Below are 17,325 nucleotides of genomic sequence, written 5' to 3'. Positions count from 1 at the left end.
CGAGACGGCTTTTGAATCAATTCAGAGGAGAGGTCACAGAGAAACTTGTCTTTGACCTGAACTTGAGTTTCCATTAAGATTGCAACACAGGGATATTACAGATGAAGGTAATCACATAAACTTACTACACTGAAACTTGCAGAGCTTATGAGTGTTGTTCAAGATCCCAAAGCAAGTGCATCGTGGAATCAGAATTTTAAGTGAGACCTAATGAACTAAAAACAAACAAACAAAAAAACAAACCTTTTCTGTGATACCATGTTGCCTTTGAAGTCGTTATTTTGGTGGGTTGGTAGAAAGTGGTTCCCGTGTTTCTGGCAGCAATGACTAGTTCTGTCCCCCCCGCGGCCCCCCACACCCGAGTTGATCCTCAAAGTTTCCTTTAGAATGGACTTGCTAAAATGCAGACATGCAAGTATTCATGACGCCTGTGTCCAATCATTTCTCCTGCCATTGCCTACTTCACTTCTGGATTATATGAACAATTCACTGTCTTCATTTATGCTTTTCCCTCCTCCAAGAATTCCTTTCTCCCTATGGGGCACCTGGGAAACCCACTTCATTTTTCAAACCTCAGTTTACATATTATGTCTTTTGTGCAGGCTTCTTTTTAGTGTTGTGATCACATGCTCCTTTTTGCTACCCTTGCACTTCTGCATGCCTGATTGTTGCACTCGCTACACTGTATTGTGACTGTGTTGTTTACATATATCTGTGTTCTCCTGGGCAACATTCCTTGGGGCCAGGGACTACCGTTTTTCATCTATTGATGTTGCCTTAGCATGTTACTTGTTGCGAAGTAGTTAGTTATAAAAATGAGATTTGTTTAAATTGAAAATTGTTATGTACATATTAGTTATTATCATTTACAGATATAACAGGAAAAAATATTAATGCTGGTGCTGAAAGTTCACTTCTAGTAAATGATGGTGGTACTTGACTTCACTTATATTATTTTCCCCACTATTTTATATCTTTCTACCTGATATCTCTTCTTTATTCCCATCTCTTTCTTTATTACTAAACCAAGAAAAACAGGGATGAGGGTAGGGCTAGGCCATACTTGGCTGGAATAGTAAAGAAATTGTGTGGGGTTTTGGTGAGAAAATCCTGAAGCATACAGGTCTGCATCTTCCTTTTATTTTTATTTTTTTGCGGTACGCGGGCCTCTCACCATTGTGGCCTCTCCCGTTGTGGAGCACAGGCTCCGGAGGCGCAGGCTCAGCGGCCGTGGCTCACGGGCCCAGCCGCTCCACGGCATGTGGGATCTTCCCGGACTGGGGCACGAACCCGTGTCCCCTGCATCAGCAGGTGGACTCGCAACCACTGCGCCACCAGGGAAGCCCCTGTTTGAAGTTTTTTGATAAATTAGATTTGATAACACAGTTTTATAAAAACTTAGTTTGGACATTTCTGAACCTCTTTTTTTGTTTCCTTATGGAAGAAAGCTGCTTGTTTAGGGTTAATACTAATTCAATGGGGGTAAGATTTACACAGGACCAACCCTAACATTCATAGTGTGTGGCACAGGAAACAACTTTGAATGGCCATTTCAAGGAACAATATACTTAAGTGTATACAATGAGTAAAATGGATGAACTACACAAATTTATGAGTTGAAAACCATAGAATCATAGAATTTCCTCACTGTAAAGGCTCTTACTTTTCCAACTGCTTAACTTCAACCTCTGTTAAAGCACTTCAGTAACAGGGAGTTCTTGAGTTTAAAATGCAGTCGGTCCATTTTATAGTTGAAAGGTTCTACTTGTCAAAATATTCATCCTTTTATCAACCTAAACCTGTCTACTTGGTCTAAAATCTTCAGTGTGGGACAGTCTAAACCCTTTTTCATAGGACAACTCCTAAAATCGTTTAGAGCGACCACCTACTTCTCTCCTGGTCTTGCTTCATGTCATCTATTCCCAGTTCCTTCAATTACTTCTTATTTTAGATTCCAGACACTTTACTGAATTCATCACTTTCTTCAGTATAATAACTCATTTGCTGAATGTGATATTTTAAGCCTAAAAGGATTTGTTTACTGTTTTCTGTAAAGAATTAAAACATAAAATGTCCAATCAACCAATAATTCTTCACCTAACATGATTCATATACACCAATTGATAAGGAAAATTTAAAAACTCAAATTACTTCATTCTTGAAGAGTGATCATAGTATGTCCTTATTTATAATGTACAGGAAATATGAATTTTCTTTCTGTGCATCTATAACAGTGCCCTCTTGCAGGGTACAGAGGATCCTCCATTGATGCTGCCTAATGATGTGTATGTGATATCCTGATATTTACTAAGAAGTTAGACATTCAGGAGGATTTTTTGTTCCCAGCAGACATACACATATGAATTTTTCTTCTCTATGTTTGTGTGTTTCTAACTTTTATTATTCATCTATTGGCACTTAAGTGCATTCACCAAACTGCATCATAAACATCAAAGTAGATTACTTCACTTTTCCTTTTATGAGATTATTATACTTATCAACCAATATTTGAGCCCTTAATATGGGCAAATCATCCTAGCCTGTTAAGCACAGAGGTAAAGAGCATGGAGTTGAGAGGGCACACACCAAGATTTGAACAAATTACTTAATCTCTCTAAGTCTTCATTTTTGTATGTGAAAAATGAGAATAATTACAATGATTGAACTCATAAGGCGGATCGTAGAAAACATCTAGGTGCTACGTGCAAAGAGCTTGTTTGACTACCTGGCAAATATATCCATTCTTTATTAACATGATGGTGATGATGTTGATGGTGATGATGATGATGATGCAGCTACCAGCAGGTGTCCTTATTAGGTTGGTAAGGATGGTGAATAAGCCACAAGATCATGTCTGTGAACATTTGCATTCTAAGGCTACACTGCCTTTGCCTTCCCAACTCCGGCTCCACTCCTCATCTGTTTAAACATCTCCCAAGATAGCTCAGGTCTTCTCCTCTGTGAAGCTATTCTGAACTACTCCTCTAGAATGAACTTAAAATACATTGCTTGCACTTATATTAATTTATATCAAGTACAAACTTCTGCAGTGGAATCACTCATCCTCCGTCAACCTTATATGGACCTTTACCTCCAACCCTGATACCTAGCAAATCCTTCCACTACATTATAAATTATTAACCATAAGGTTTAGCATGTTCTCTCTTCCAAGGTATTTAGAACTTTAAAGGAGAAAGAAGCCTGCCCAAGTGGACAAAGCTAACACTTATCAAGCATGAGCTCTCAACATTTGCACCAGACAATTTCACATCATCTCATTATAAACTGACAATAATCTTTGTGAGGTTGGGGTCCTAACCTTCTTTTTACTGTGGATCCCTTTGACAATATGGAGTGGCCCATTTAAAGAGTCTTAAAATAACACTTTTAAATTCATAAAATATAATACATAGAATCTCAAAAGAAACTAGTTACTATGCTTTAAGTGCAGTCATTAGAATATTTTAAAAACCAAATTTGTGATATAGAAACGAATGGGTATTTAAACTCATTAAATAACGAGATACAACAGAGACTCTATTAACTACTATACTTAAAAATAGTGATGTTGGGGAGATGGGTTCACAACTCTGATACATGTGTACTGAAATTGAACAATTAAATAAATAGATGGTGGATGGTGGTAGCCACATTTCTCAATATTGAAGTATGAATTTACAGATAAACAAGAGGAGGAGGCTAAACTAATCTCAGCGTTAATGCATTATAGTTGCAGACATCAGTATACACTCAGCTCAATATAGATATAGATAGTTATATATAGAAATATTTACTGATATGTGTATATACATGGGTTAGTGTACATATATATTTCTTTGTTCTCTCAGTCAAGAGAGCCTAATCAAATAATAGCCCATTAGCAACAGCACATCTAGAGCCCAGATCTTGGTTTCTATTACTACTCTCCAATAAAAGGAATCAGGGCTCCTCAGAGAAATGACTGATTCTAGGACTGGGGCAGGAAATACACAAAATGAGCCTGGAGCATCTTGTGGTACCAGAAAGTCAGGAAGTGTTAAACACACACACAAACATGCATGCTAAACACAGATACACACACACACACACAAACTCACACACCCCAAAGGGAGTATGTCAAAGGAGCACAGGCGCCAAAAGCAAACGCTCCCAATGGCCAAAGCTGGAACAATTCAAACAACAAAATAAAGTAGTATTGGATTATAACCCAAAGGATAAAATAGATATCCATGAGTCTATACTGATATAAATAAATATCAATAATTGAATAAATTAATGTTTAGGGGAAAATAGACAAATCTGTGTGGAAGAATTCCAAATACTTTATGTACATACTCTGTCCTCAAGGAGGTGGATCATAACTCTCCACTCTTTGGGTTTGTGCTTCACATAGTGACTTCCTTCCAACAAGTGTAGTGTGGAAGGGGTGGAGGAGTAACTTTACAGTGGAGAAATCTGAGACACGACCTCAGCCAGGTTATCAAGGTCAACATCAACAGGCAAATCACGTTGATAGCATGTACCCTTGATAAGATGTTATAAAAAAGGCACTTTATCTGGTTGTCCTCCCAATAAACCATAATCCCAGTCTTACCATGAGAAAAGCATTGGACAGTTTACATTAGTGAGGTATGCTACAAAACACTTGATCACTGCTCCTCACAACCGTCAAGGTTGGGGCTTCCCTGGTGGCGCAGTGGTTGAGAGTCCGCCTGCCAATGCAGGGGACACGGGTTCGAGCCCTGGCCTGGGCAGATCCCACATGCCAGGGAGCAACTAAACCCGTGCGCCACAAGTACTGAGCCTGCGCTCTAGAGACCGTGAACCACAACTACTGAGCCCATGTGCTGCAACTACGGAGGCCCACGTGCCTACAGCCCGTGCTCCACAACGAGAGAGGCCACTGAAATGAGAGGCCTGCGCACTGCAACCAAGAGTAGCCCCTGTTTTCCGCAACTAGAGAAAGCCCACGCGCAGCAACGAACACCCAACACAGCCAAAAATAAATAAATTAAATAAATACATTTAAAAAAGAAACTGTCAAGGTTATCAAAAACAAGAAAAGCCTGAGAAACTACCACAGCTCAGAGGAGCCTAAGGGGGCTTGATAACTAAATGTAATGTGGTGTCTTGGATGGAAGCCTGAAATGGAATTAAGGACACTAGGCAAAAGCCAAGGAAATCTGAATAAAGTACAGACTCTGGTTAATATTATTGTATTAATATTGGCTCGTTAATTGTAAAAAAGGTACCACACTAGTGTACGGTGTCAATAATCGAGGAAATTGGGAATGAGATATATAAGAACTCTGTATTATCCCCTTAATTTTTCTGTATATCTAAAACCATTCTAAAATAGATATAGTCTATTAGATAAAACAAAAAAAGGTAATGATGATTTGATTGTAACATCAGACTAGTGATACTTTGAGATAACTATAAAAACTGCCTTAGGAAATTGTCTGTGGTATCTGCTGGGGATATAGTCACGGGTACTCCTAATATTATTGTGGTTTGTTGTCTGCATTTAGATTTAAAGGACATGCTAAATACTAAATTGCAGCTAGAGGTTAGTGAAATTAAAGATGTAATATTCCCATCCAGATTCCACATACACTTTGATACATATTAAGAATCCCCTGCTCTTTGGTGAGGTCTAATTTTATGAAAGTGAAACTCAGAGAGATGAATTAGGTTGTTCCAGCTTTTAAAAAGCCCGCATTCTAGGGTCAAGAATTCTTACTGAGCCTTGTTGAAACTGTTTGCTACACTACCTCCTAATTTTGGAACTGCTAAACAGAGAGCTGGGAACTCTTCCTAGATTAAAAGTACTGCCTTGGCCTTGTGCAATTATACTGTTTAGGTTGCTGGACAAATCCAAGGATAAAACTGGCCTGGACCTAGTGATGGGCAATTCCAAAAGCAAGCTGAATGTGAGAAGTTCACTCACAGAGAACCCTAGTGTCAAAAAGCCTCTCTACTTGGGAATGGCTGAACACCGGGAAAATAAGCCCTGGTTCAGCTGTAAAGAGAGCACATCCTTGGCCTTTTTTCCCCCTTAAGTCCGGAAACTGATGATCTGGTCAGCTTAGGAGAGGGAGGGAGGGAAGGAGGGAGGGAGGAAAATGAGAGAGAGAGAGAAACCTGTTAATAGCTGGTGCCAATTTAAAGAGAGAAGGAAAGGGTTTATTATATACGTATATGCTAATATTATTCCTAAAGCCAATTCTGATAAATCCTTCGGGAAAGAAAGAGATGCAGCCACCTGTTAATGTGGCTTCAGCTTCTTTGTTTCCAAATGTTACAGCGGTCACCAGACCAGCCATTCCACTTGGGGCGGGGCCAGGGGGTTAGAGGGGGAACATCTGTCCACTAAGGACACTACTGAACAGCAACAAAATCTTGGGGCGACCCCTCTCTCTTTCCTCGAGTGCTTTCGCTAGCCGGTCCTACTTCCCCACTCCTTTGGGAGTTTCCTGTTCCATTACGTAGGCAAGAGGGCGAGAGGTCCCAGCTTTCCTAATTGTGAGTGGTTTGGCTGGGTGTGTTCGTGCGAGTAACTGTGTGTGTGTGTGTGTGTGTGTGTTGAGGGAAAGTGGAGCTTGCTACAGGGGCTTAGAAAAACTAGTCGCCAATTTAAAATATTTTCGGAGTGTTTGAATGATATCTTCAAAGCTAATCCCACTCTCAAATTCAGCGAAATGAACAATACAGATAAGGAAGATGAAGAGGGTGGAAAACCCACACAGCGGAATGGAGCTGTCCATGCCGCGGGAGTGACAGGGGAGCACTCAGAGGTAAGGCGCTCTGCAGAGAAAGTCACTCTGGCTCTTCTCTCTCGGTCCACCAGCCGGCGACGCTTCTTCTGTAAAAGCATTCCTAGAAAATAACCCTACAACCGGGAAGGGTAGCGATCTTTGAGCGCAGTTTCCAGGAGCCGGTCCCCGCAGCAGGGAGAGGCCCCTCTCCCCCCGCGGCTGGCGCGGAATGTGGCGATCCGGCCCGGCGCGGGGGATGACTTCCTGAGGCCGGAGCTCGGCGGCGGGAGCGGCGGGAGCAGCTGCTGCAGCTGGCAGGTGGGGTGGGGGCCGGCCGAACTGACCAAGCACAGACCCGGCGCGGCGGCACTGCGGCCCCGGGGCAGCCGGCGCGGGGACATGCGCTGATTCGATCCCTCCGGAGAAGGTAAGCAGCCCGGCTATTATTAGCCTCGGCCACACTGCGCGGTGCTTTCTGCTTGGTTAGTAATGGGGTTTGTAATACAGAGGGAAGAAGGGGAATATCCCTGCCGCCTTCTGCAATGGGAAAAGGAGCAGCAACTGGAATTGAAATATTAATCAGCCAAGTGCTTGAGATGATTGGAGGAGCGGTGTTACTGGGCAAACAAAGAAGGCGGTCAGCCTCTGTAATCTTAAGATAATCAACCATTGCTGTGCCACACTCGCTTCGATATTGAAGAGGATTCAGAATGGAAAATAATTTGAGTTTCACTTTTACGTTGCTACCTTCAACCTTCGCTTGGTTAATTTCTGGTTTGCGAGCAGCAGGTTCTTGTCAGCAGCCTAGAGAAGTAATCGGAAATCTTCCCTCTCCTTTTGCCTTCCTCAGTCTTCTCCCTTTCCAGTTATTAGAATGGGTCTGCACATTTCAACGTCAAACACCCCCTTCAATACTGAACCTTTAGAAAGAATCTCAAATTAGAGGAGAAACTTACCTCCTGGAGTTCAGCTTGGGTTGAGCAGCACTTGTCCCCACTTCTCCCTTCATTTACCATCTTCTCTTGTCAATCATTTCATTGATTCCCCCACCCCCCACCCCGGGGATGCTGTGCTCATTAACAAGCCAGCTCTTGTCAGCTCCTGTCCACCACCTCTGTTCCGTGACTGATTTTTCAAGGACCCAGAAAGGACATTGCCTTATACCATGCTTGGACTATTATCTGTGTCCTTCCCCAAAATGCATGGCATGAAAAATCCTTTAAACCCAGTACCAACATGGTTTCCGATAACTCCCTTCGTTGTAGTCACTGCAGCTACCAGATGGGTTTCGAGGACAGCAGAATCTGTTGGGGTGTGAGAAAGAGGGCTATACCTACATATTTTGCTCCACGTGCATAAGACTAGGTGGAAGTAGAAATGCAAATGTCAGTCTGTCCCGTTTTTCTTGAAGCTTTTTTAGTCCAGCTAGGTTGTGAGACACCTAGCTGGGTAGGGTATGGGGCAAGTCCTCCTGCAAAAGCAAGCAGTGTGTTTGTCCTAGGATTCCCCCAATAACCTCAAAAGAGATTCCAGAGAGGCTTTTCCCACAGGCAGTCAGAAAGCCAGGGGAGGTGGCCAAGGTAAACCTCAGGTTATTTGGGCATCCTCAAGTTAGTCTCCCCTTTTGGGGGTTCTGACCTAGGATTTCCCCACAAACGCTTTGCTGCTGAGCTCAAGTGCCCATTCTTGTTGCCCACCTAGGGATGTACAATTGAATGATATTCTGTGAAATGGTGAAGATTGCTATGGTGGGGATTACAAATGTGCCACTTCACCAACAGAGAACAGTTGCAATAAGCCAGACTGTGTGGTGTCTGTGTGCCAATATTCCATTTAAAAAGAGATTTGTTATCTTTAAATCTGAAATTAAAGAGACAGTTTGACTCAAAAGGCCATGGGTTTTATTTTAACAAATTAAAATAGGAGACCAATGAAAAAGAGGTCCAGGGTTTATAGCTAACCTTCTTACCTTCTTTTATAAATATTGCTTTAGAACAAGATACTGGTTCTGAAAAATCATGTTACTTCTATTATATATCGTTATTGTTTTTCTGATTACAAATTCTCTATTTATAGATACACTTTGGAAAGAGTTGAGTTGGTTTCTTTGTCTCTATCTTCAGTATATGAGGCAGAAGGAGTGGAGGGGGGTGGGCAAATCCCACTCCAAATGGCCCCCTCAGAGAACTGTTCCCCGGACCATGCAAACCTCTGGACCGATATTGTTTTGGCTGGTTGTTATTATTATCTTTAAATGTGGTTTGGGTTTGAAATAGTAAATTTTCAATATTCTAAAATTTTGACTCAGGCACACCAACTAGAAGAGAGAACAAAGAACAAGAATAGCAAAACTATTTTCCACCTTTCTTACCTAATTGTAAAATATTTAATTATATGAATAATTATTCTGAATAATAAGTGAAAAACATATTAAAATAATAATTCATTTTTTAGAAAGTAGCCCAAGGTTTATGAAATACAGGTTAGTGCAATTGATCTTAAGTACAGTACAAATTTCTGTAATTTTGAAAGGTGTTTTTATGTTGAGTATTAGTACATGAAAATATGCTAATGATGGTTAGAAATTGAAATGTCTGTTACTTGGTTTCTGAAGAAACTGAGTTCTTTGGCAAGAAATGGGTCAGGATTAGGGGACTGGAGCCGCCAAAGCCGGCATCATACCTGCCAGTGATTGTATAGGTGAGATGAATGCATTAAGTTATGGATTAGGGTTGGAGAAGCCTTCTGGGGAAGAAAGAAAACAAGATAGAAAATAGAATTTGTTATTTTAGTGCAACTAAGATAATTAAATTTAAGGTATTTCTGAATTTGGACTTCGTTATATTTAAACAATTTCTGAGGAAAGTTTCTAAATTCAAAGCCCTAGGTAGAAATAGTTGTATGATTTCCTAACCGAAACTAATTTATGACTCTATTGCCTTTGTTAAAAACGTTTCCCAGAGAAAGGAAAAATTAATTGCCCCGTGTTAAGGAGGAGTAATACCAAATAGAAGGATGTATTCTATTAGTTGCTAAATGAACTGTAGGAACTTTTTTGTAGATATGACAAGATAGAATTGAAATCAATCTGTTGCTTTCCAATCACGTAAAAAAAAAACATGTAGTCTGGTGGGTGGTCAGTGTTATCAGTAATTTAAGACTTGAGTACCCACTTAGGATTCACAAAGTTGCCCTCTCTTTACAAAAGGCATTTTCTGGTGCTGCATTACTGCCATTAGCTACAATTGAAATAGACTTATCCTGAGATTTTGAAAAACAGAAAAAGAAATAGTAGGATTCATAAGGCTTTGCCTCCACTGAGAATGGGTAGAAAAAGTGCTATTTTGAAAGTTATCAATGGCCTCTTAATTGCCAGATTTCTGCGCTGTTTCAACCTGCTCTTTATGCCTTTATTTTTAAGTTCTCTTCTAAGTTCTTTTTTAAAAATTTTACTGCTTAGTGTTTTATTCACTAAAATAGCATTTTTAATTGAAGTATAGTTGATGTGTAATATTATATAAGTTACAGGTGTAAAATATAGTGACTCACAATTCTTAAAGGTTATACTCCATTTATAGTTATAAAATATTGGCTATATTTTCTGTGCTATGCAGTATATCCTTATAGCTCATTTTATAATAATAGTTTGTACCTCCTAGTCTCCTATCCCTATATTGTTCTTTTTTTTAAATTAAATACTTGTGTTCAAAAGTATTATTAATAAGTAATACATAAAGAGATATCTCTTTATCTAGTTTCTCACTAATCCCCTTAAATTACCTCATGACCAGCCTAGAACAAGTGCTGTTTATTTCTAGTTTGTGCCTCATGATATCACGACTATATGTCTTCATTTGTTCCTTTCACTCACCCTGCTACACGTTGAAACCTTGCTCACAGCATACACTGCCTCTTCCATGAACCCTTCCCCATACCCACCTTCCTTCTCATTTCAGATGTGTTTCTCCCTTGTCTAAATGCCTGTGGCACTTTCTATTTTGGTCTATCCTTTAGTTTGAAAATGATTTGCTGTTGTAAAATAACCCTAGGGAGCAGAGTCTTTGACTAACAACTTTTTATTACCTGAAACTCATAATACAGTGCCCAGCTATGTATATGCAAAGTAGACGTTCAGCAATTTGATTTTAGTGAAGAAATTAGCTATTATTTTCCAGGGGTGTATATCCAGCTACTCTAATATCCAAGTTAGGCTCTAAATAGTGTGTGCAGGTACATTTTAGTTTAAAATCCCTATATAATAATATAGTGAAAGTACATTCAAACAGTTATATTCAACAAAAGTTATTGTGAGCTTACATGCCCTTAAGTGGATATTGGCTCATCCGTATCAAAAAGCATAGTAAGCATTACAAAAGAAAACTTTAAAGAAGACATTGTACCAGCTTTCAGTATGCTTTCATTCTACGGAAAACAAGTAAGCAGGGGAAGATGTCTTGCATAAATAAGTACTAGTCTTAAAGCGCTCTGCTAGGTACTTTCATCTATGGTGTATAATTTCATCCTTCTACTATATGCTAATTTTACACTGAGACTCAGAGATCTTACCTAAATGGCAGAGATTCTTTCCACATTCACATGCTGTTCTTTGAAGTGTTAACGAGTGAAGGAAAACTATAAAAACATAATCAGAGTAGTTTAAAATGGTTTTGTGGTCAGGCTTTCCAGTGCTTTTTAAACTTTTGGGTCTTAACATCCCCTTTAATAATTCAATAAAGGCTATGCGTCCACTCCCCAAGTACATACACAACACACACACATAGAATTTTGCCTGTAATTGCAGGTGTTCGCGGGCCTAATAAAGCCCTCCTTTGCAAATGCTTTAAGGACATCTACGCTGGGCTCAGTTTTTCGTTTTGCTTGTTCTATGCTTAATATTTATATTTGTACCTATTAAAATTAAACACATTGTTATCTGTTATAGTTGAGATATAAACCTAAGCAGCTTCGTACTTTACAACTTTTCTTTTTGCATTTTTGTATTCTGTCCTTCTCTCTCACACAAACACACAAATTTATATAAATGAGATCAAATAATACTTTCCTGTGAAGAGAATGCTTAGAATTTATTCTTAACGATTTTTCTATATATCACACATCAGTGTTAGCTATAGTCATCATGTTGTACATTATGTCCATAGTATGTATTTATCTTACAATTGGAAGCTTGTACCTTTGACCATCTTCCTCCAATTTCCCCTCCCCTGACCCTCTGTCTCCTGTAACCACAGGTCTGATCTCTTTTTCTATGATTGTTTTCTTTTTTTTTAGGTTCCACATATAAGTGAGATCATATAGTGTTTGCCTTTCTTTCTCTGACTTATTTAACTTAGCATAAAGCCTTCAAGGTCCATTTCTGTTGTCTCAAATGGTAGCATTTCTTTGTTTTCTTACAGATGAATAATATTTCAGTGTGTGTGTGTGTATATACATATCATACGTATATATCTATAAATATATAAAACAACCTCTTTACCCATTTGTCCATCAATGGGCACTTAGATTGTTTCCCTGTCTTGGCTATTATAAATAATGCTGCTATGAACATGGGGGTGCAGATATCTTTTTGAGTTAGTGTTTTCATTTTCTTTGGATATATTCCCAGAAGTGGAGTTGCTAGATATATGGAGTTCTAGTCTTAATTTTTGAGGATCCTCCATACTGTTTTCCATACTGGCTTTACCAATCTACAATCCCACCAACAGCACAAGGCTTCCCTTTTCTCCACATCCTCACGAGCATTTGTTATCTCTTGACATTTTTGAGGATGACTGTTCTAACAGGTGTGAGGTAATATCTCAATGTGGTTTTAATGTGCATTTCCCTAATGACTAGTGGTATTGAGCATCTTTTCATGTACCTGTTGGCTTTTCGTGTGTCTTCTTTGGAGGAATGTCTAATCGGGTCCTTTGCTCATTTTTTTTAATTGGGTAATTTTTTTTTGCTATTGATTTGTATGAATTTTTAATTTATTTTGGATATTAACCCTTATCAGATATATGGTTTACAAATATGTTTTTCGCATTCTATAGGTTGTCTTTTCAATCACTTTGTTGATTTGTTTTTGTTTTCGTTTGCTGTGCAGAAGCTTTTTAGTTTGATGTAGTTCCATTTGTTTATTTTTTATTTTGTCGTTTGTGTTTTCAGTGTCATATCCAAAAAGTCATTACCAAACCCATGTAATGAGCTTTATTCCTATGTTTTCTTCTGGCAGTTGCATAGTTTCAGGTCTTACATTTGAGTCTTTAATCCAATTCAAGTTAGTTTTGTGAGTGGTATAAGATATTGGTCCAATTTCATTCTTTTACATGTGAATATCCAATTATCCCAGGGTTCCCTTGTATGTAACTTCTCTCTTTTCTCTTGCTGGTCTTAAAATTCTTTCTTTGTTTTTGACTTTTGATGATTTAATTGCAATGTGTCTCAGAGTAGCCCTATTTGAGTTCAACCTATTTGGGCTTGTTTGGACTTCATGGATATGGATGTCCATTTCTCATCCTAGGTTTGGGAAGGTTTCATCCACTATTGCTTTAAATATACTTTTTTTCCCTTTCTCTCTCTCTTTTCTTCTTCTGGGATTCCCATACATGAACATTGTTTACTTTATTGTGTCCCATAATTTCCATAGGCTTTCTTCACTCTTTTTATTCTTTTCCTTTTTGTTCCTTTCACTGGGTAATTTCTAAAGTCCTGTCCTCCAGTTTGCTGATTCTTTCTTCTGCATGGTCGAATCTACCTTTGAAACTTTCTATTGAATTCTTCAGTTCAGTTATTGTATTTTTAAAATCTAGTGTTCCTGTTTCTTTGATGTTGCTACTTCCTTGTCAAACTTCTTGTCTTGTTCAAGCATTGTTTTCCTAATTTCACTTAGCTGTCTGTGTTTTCTTGTAGTTCACTAAACTTCCTTAGGAGGATTATTCTGAAATCTTTGACAGTTCATAGATATTCTTTTTTTTTTTTTTTTGTGGTGTGTGGGCCTCTCACTGTTGTGGCCTCTCCCATTGAGGAGCACAGGCTCCGGACGTGCAGGCTCAGCAGCCATGGCTCATGGGCCCAGCCCGCTCTGCGGCATGTGGGATCCTCCCGGACCGGGGCACGAACCCGCATCCCCTGCATCGGCAGGCGGACTCTCAACCACTGCGCCACCAGGGAAGCCCAGATCTTCATTTTTTTAAGGTCAGTTATTGGAGTTTTATTACTTTCCTTTGGTGGTGTCCTATTTGCCTAATTTTTGTGATCCTTGATTCCTTACATTGGTATCTGCATATCTGAATAATTGGGCTCTTCCTCCAGACTTAACTGGGTATTATATTCAGTAGTAGTAGTACATGGGGCTATGAATTAGTTTCCTGGCAGAGAATCAGAGCTTGTATAGGACCTGGCTCTGGACAGGACCCAGAGCCTGGATAGTTCATTGTTTGGGAACCCAAATCAGGCCAGAGTGTGCACTTAATTCCCTGGTCAGGTGAGGGCACTGGTTTTGCCCTGCAGAAGGGGGAGGCCACAGGCTGTGCTGTCTGTTCAAGTGCCACTGTATCTAGGGCTGTTTAATGGGCTGTACAGCTTCCCATGTTCTCTGGTTAGGTTCCCCAGTTGGACGTGCTGAAGGCTGTATTCAGCGATGAGTAGGGCTATGAATTAGATTTCCTGCCTGGGTGCAGCAGGAGAAGCAACTCTAAAGCCAGTAAAGCTCTTTGTTGTCTTAACTCAAGCTGATCCACACTCCACGTTCTGTGGCTGAACAAGGCCACTGGCTTTGCTTTGCAGACTATCAGCTCTGTCTACCCTTCTCTAGGCTTGAGCACTGCTTGGCCGCACAGTTTCTAGGAGTTGTCACCAATCCTTCTAGTCAGATGGGCCAGGAAGACACTCTCCACAGCAGATGGGATGGGGCTAGTCCCAGTTCCTTTGCCTGGGTGGGATGAGGAGGGACCACTCCAGGCGACTCTTAATTTCTCAAACAGGCTCCCCAGTTGGGAGGAGCTGGGAGCTCCTCTCAGCCTTGGATATGAATTAATCTCCCTGCCTGTGCATGGTACAGGATCCCTCCACACCTGATACTGGCTCTGCTTTGTACCAGAGCCAGTGATGAGCTCTGGCTGCCTGCCTCTTGGCTGGAGCACGACTGGGCCAAATGGCTTCCAGGATTTATTGCCAGCCCTTTTGGTCAGATGGCCAGAAGACACTCTCCACAGTGGGTGGGCTGTGACTCTGCTCTTTCCCTGGGTATGGGCAAACCAGGTTCAAGGGCCAGATGCGTATCAGGTGGATCTGTACCCTGCTGAGTTCCCCGGTTGTAGTGTCCCACCAACCTGGCTCTGTAGATAAGCAAAGGTGCCAGTTGTGATCACTACTTGGGCACTGCAGGTATGAATTCCATCGGTCGCAATCCATGTGCTGGCTGTTGCATGCCCCTTCCCCCTTCATCACAGTCCAACTTTTAGTGGTCAAACCCTGCAGATTCCCCTGCAATCCCAGTGGAGCAGGTTAGAGCAGTGGCTCCCACAAAGCAACCCCAATGCTAGTGGTGGTGCTTGCTGTCCCCCAGTTCTCTTCTCCTACTGGAGGAACCAGAGGTTCAGGGGAGACCTCACCCATGGTGCTCCACTGGCTTGGGGGAGGGGCAGTGTGGTCAACGTGTAGCTCCTTTTCTCACCCTTCTAATGCAGTCTGTCTTGGTCTCTGTGGTGCCCGGGGGTGCTTCAGCCTCACCTCCATGTTCTAGGATTCTCTCAAATAGTGTCCTGTTTCCAAATAATTGTTAGTTGTTCCTCCTGTGGGGGACGTGGAGCCAGGAATGACCTTGGTGATGTCACCCCACTCTGGGCTTACTTTGACAATATGTGTGTCCTTTATAGCCCAGACATTTCTGGTACTTGAAATGAGGTTCTCCTTTTATTGTTCTCCCTGCTTTAGGACCTAAACTGGGAGCTCTTCATTAGCACTGGCACAAAGGCTGCTGAGATGACTAGGAAGCAAGTGCCAAGGAGGATAGTGAATCAAAGAACCTTGATTCATGGAAAAGGAATCCCAGAAGGAGCTCTAAACGTTACACATTCCAAAGGATTTATTCAGGGTTTTCCAATCAAAATCATTTTTACAAAAAAGAAACAGTTCTCAGACTTCGAGTAGTATACTGCCAAGTATGTGGAAGAACATTGCCAGCAGTTGAGTGGTGTGGTCTGCTTTGAAATATATTCAGTTTGCTTAGGATGGACATATGTCTACTTCAAAGTTACTATTTCTTTCTAGTAATGCTGTCTACAGTACTATATTTGCTTTTGGCAAGTTAAGAAAACAATGACATCCCTCCCAGGTTCTAAAACAATTACCAGCATAAAAATACATTAAACTTTTTAGCTGATACTTAAGGAAACCAGTACTAGCTAGCATTCCTACTGATGCTAGTATTCAAAGAGAGGCGTGACAAAACCATTAATCTAGAAAACACCAGGTTGGAAAGATGGAGAGAAAGAACTCAAGAGGACTACTTAAGCTGTTGCTTTCTTTACATGTCCCCAAATATGATAATAACCATATAAGCTCCTAAAATAAGTGCAATTTTATGCAAACTTCATAGTATGCCTAGTATGAGGTAAATTTGTACTTTATTTTATAGTATATTTTTATTTTTTATTTTGGTAAAATGTCCCATAATGTAAAATTTACCATTTTAACCATTTTTAAGTGTATCATTTATTGGTATTAAGTACATTCACAATGTTGAGCAACCATTACCATTATCCATTTTAAGACCTTTCTTGTTATCCCAAACAGAAACTGTACGCACTAAACAATAACCCCTTATTTCTCCCCTCCCCTTAGCCTCTGGTTAACTCTATTCTATTTTCTGGGTTTATAATTTGCCTATTCTAACTACCTCATATAAGTGGAATCATATAATAGTTGTCCTTTTGTGTCTGGCTTCTTTCACTTAACATAATGTTTTCAAAGTTTATCCATGTTATAGCATGTAGCAGCATTTCATTCCTTTTTAAAGCCATACAATGTATAGTGATTTTTAGTTGCAAAACACTTTTAGTACATTGTGTTTCTATTATATTAATGATATCTAGCATATATCACTACCATATTACCTTTAGTAGATGCCCAGTAATGTGTACTATGAGTGAGCCATAATTTCATTCAGTCAAAACCCATTGATAAACATTTATTAAGTTCCAAACAGTTTTATGATTTCAAGAAATGTGGTAATGGGCATAGAGGTTCATGTCTTTATGTCCTGGAGCTTTTACTTTTGATGGAAGAATTCTTGGAGTGGCATGGAATGGTATTGTTGGGTCAGAGATTATGCAGAAACATTTATCATTTGAATACATACATTGACTATAAAAACCATCAGCTTCTTCAACAGATAATATTCCTGTATTTTATGTAACCATTTATGACTATCCTAAAAATGAATGCAAGTAATGTAAGGGAATCCACTTAATGTGATTTGAGCAAGGAAACATTCTCACTTTTTTCATTTCTAGTTCATGGAAGAAAATTCCTATACACAAGTATTGAAATATTTCAAGTCTCTGGA

The 17,325-nt window shown here is 40.0% G+C and overlaps 1 protein-coding gene and 1 long non-coding RNA gene across 2 annotated transcripts in view; one reads left to right on the top strand and one right to left on the bottom strand.

Moving 5' to 3' along the window:
- LOC309797750 (ferritin light chain-like) overlaps positions 1 to 7,159 on the bottom strand; it is a gene marked incomplete at both ends in the record, with an annotated part of 42,205 nt that extends 35,046 nt beyond the window's left edge. The window contains one exon of the mRNA XM_082646177.1: positions 6,976 to 7,159. Coding sequence (XP_082502303.1) covers positions 6,976 to 7,159 — 184 coding nt within the window. The remainder of the gene's footprint in view (positions 1 to 6,975) is intronic.
- Positions 7,160 to 11,714: 4,555 nt separating this feature from the next.
- Positions 11,715 to 15,993, top strand: LOC309797752. The gene is made up of 2 exons (XR_014292789.1): positions 11,715 to 13,952; positions 15,693 to 15,993. It is a non-coding gene; the product is annotated as an uncharacterized lncRNA (long non-coding RNA).
- Positions 15,994 to 17,325: the final 1,332 nt, after the last annotated feature.

Source organism: Mesoplodon mirus (assembly GCF_964341445.2).
Source record: "Mesoplodon mirus genome assembly, contig: HAP1_SCAFFOLD_948, whole genome shotgun sequence".
NCBI classification, from domain to species: Eukaryota; Metazoa; Chordata; class Mammalia; order Artiodactyla; family Ziphiidae; genus Mesoplodon; species Mesoplodon mirus.
Note: the sequence above shows the minus strand (reverse complement) of the source record. Positions and strands in the feature narration are given on the sequence as shown.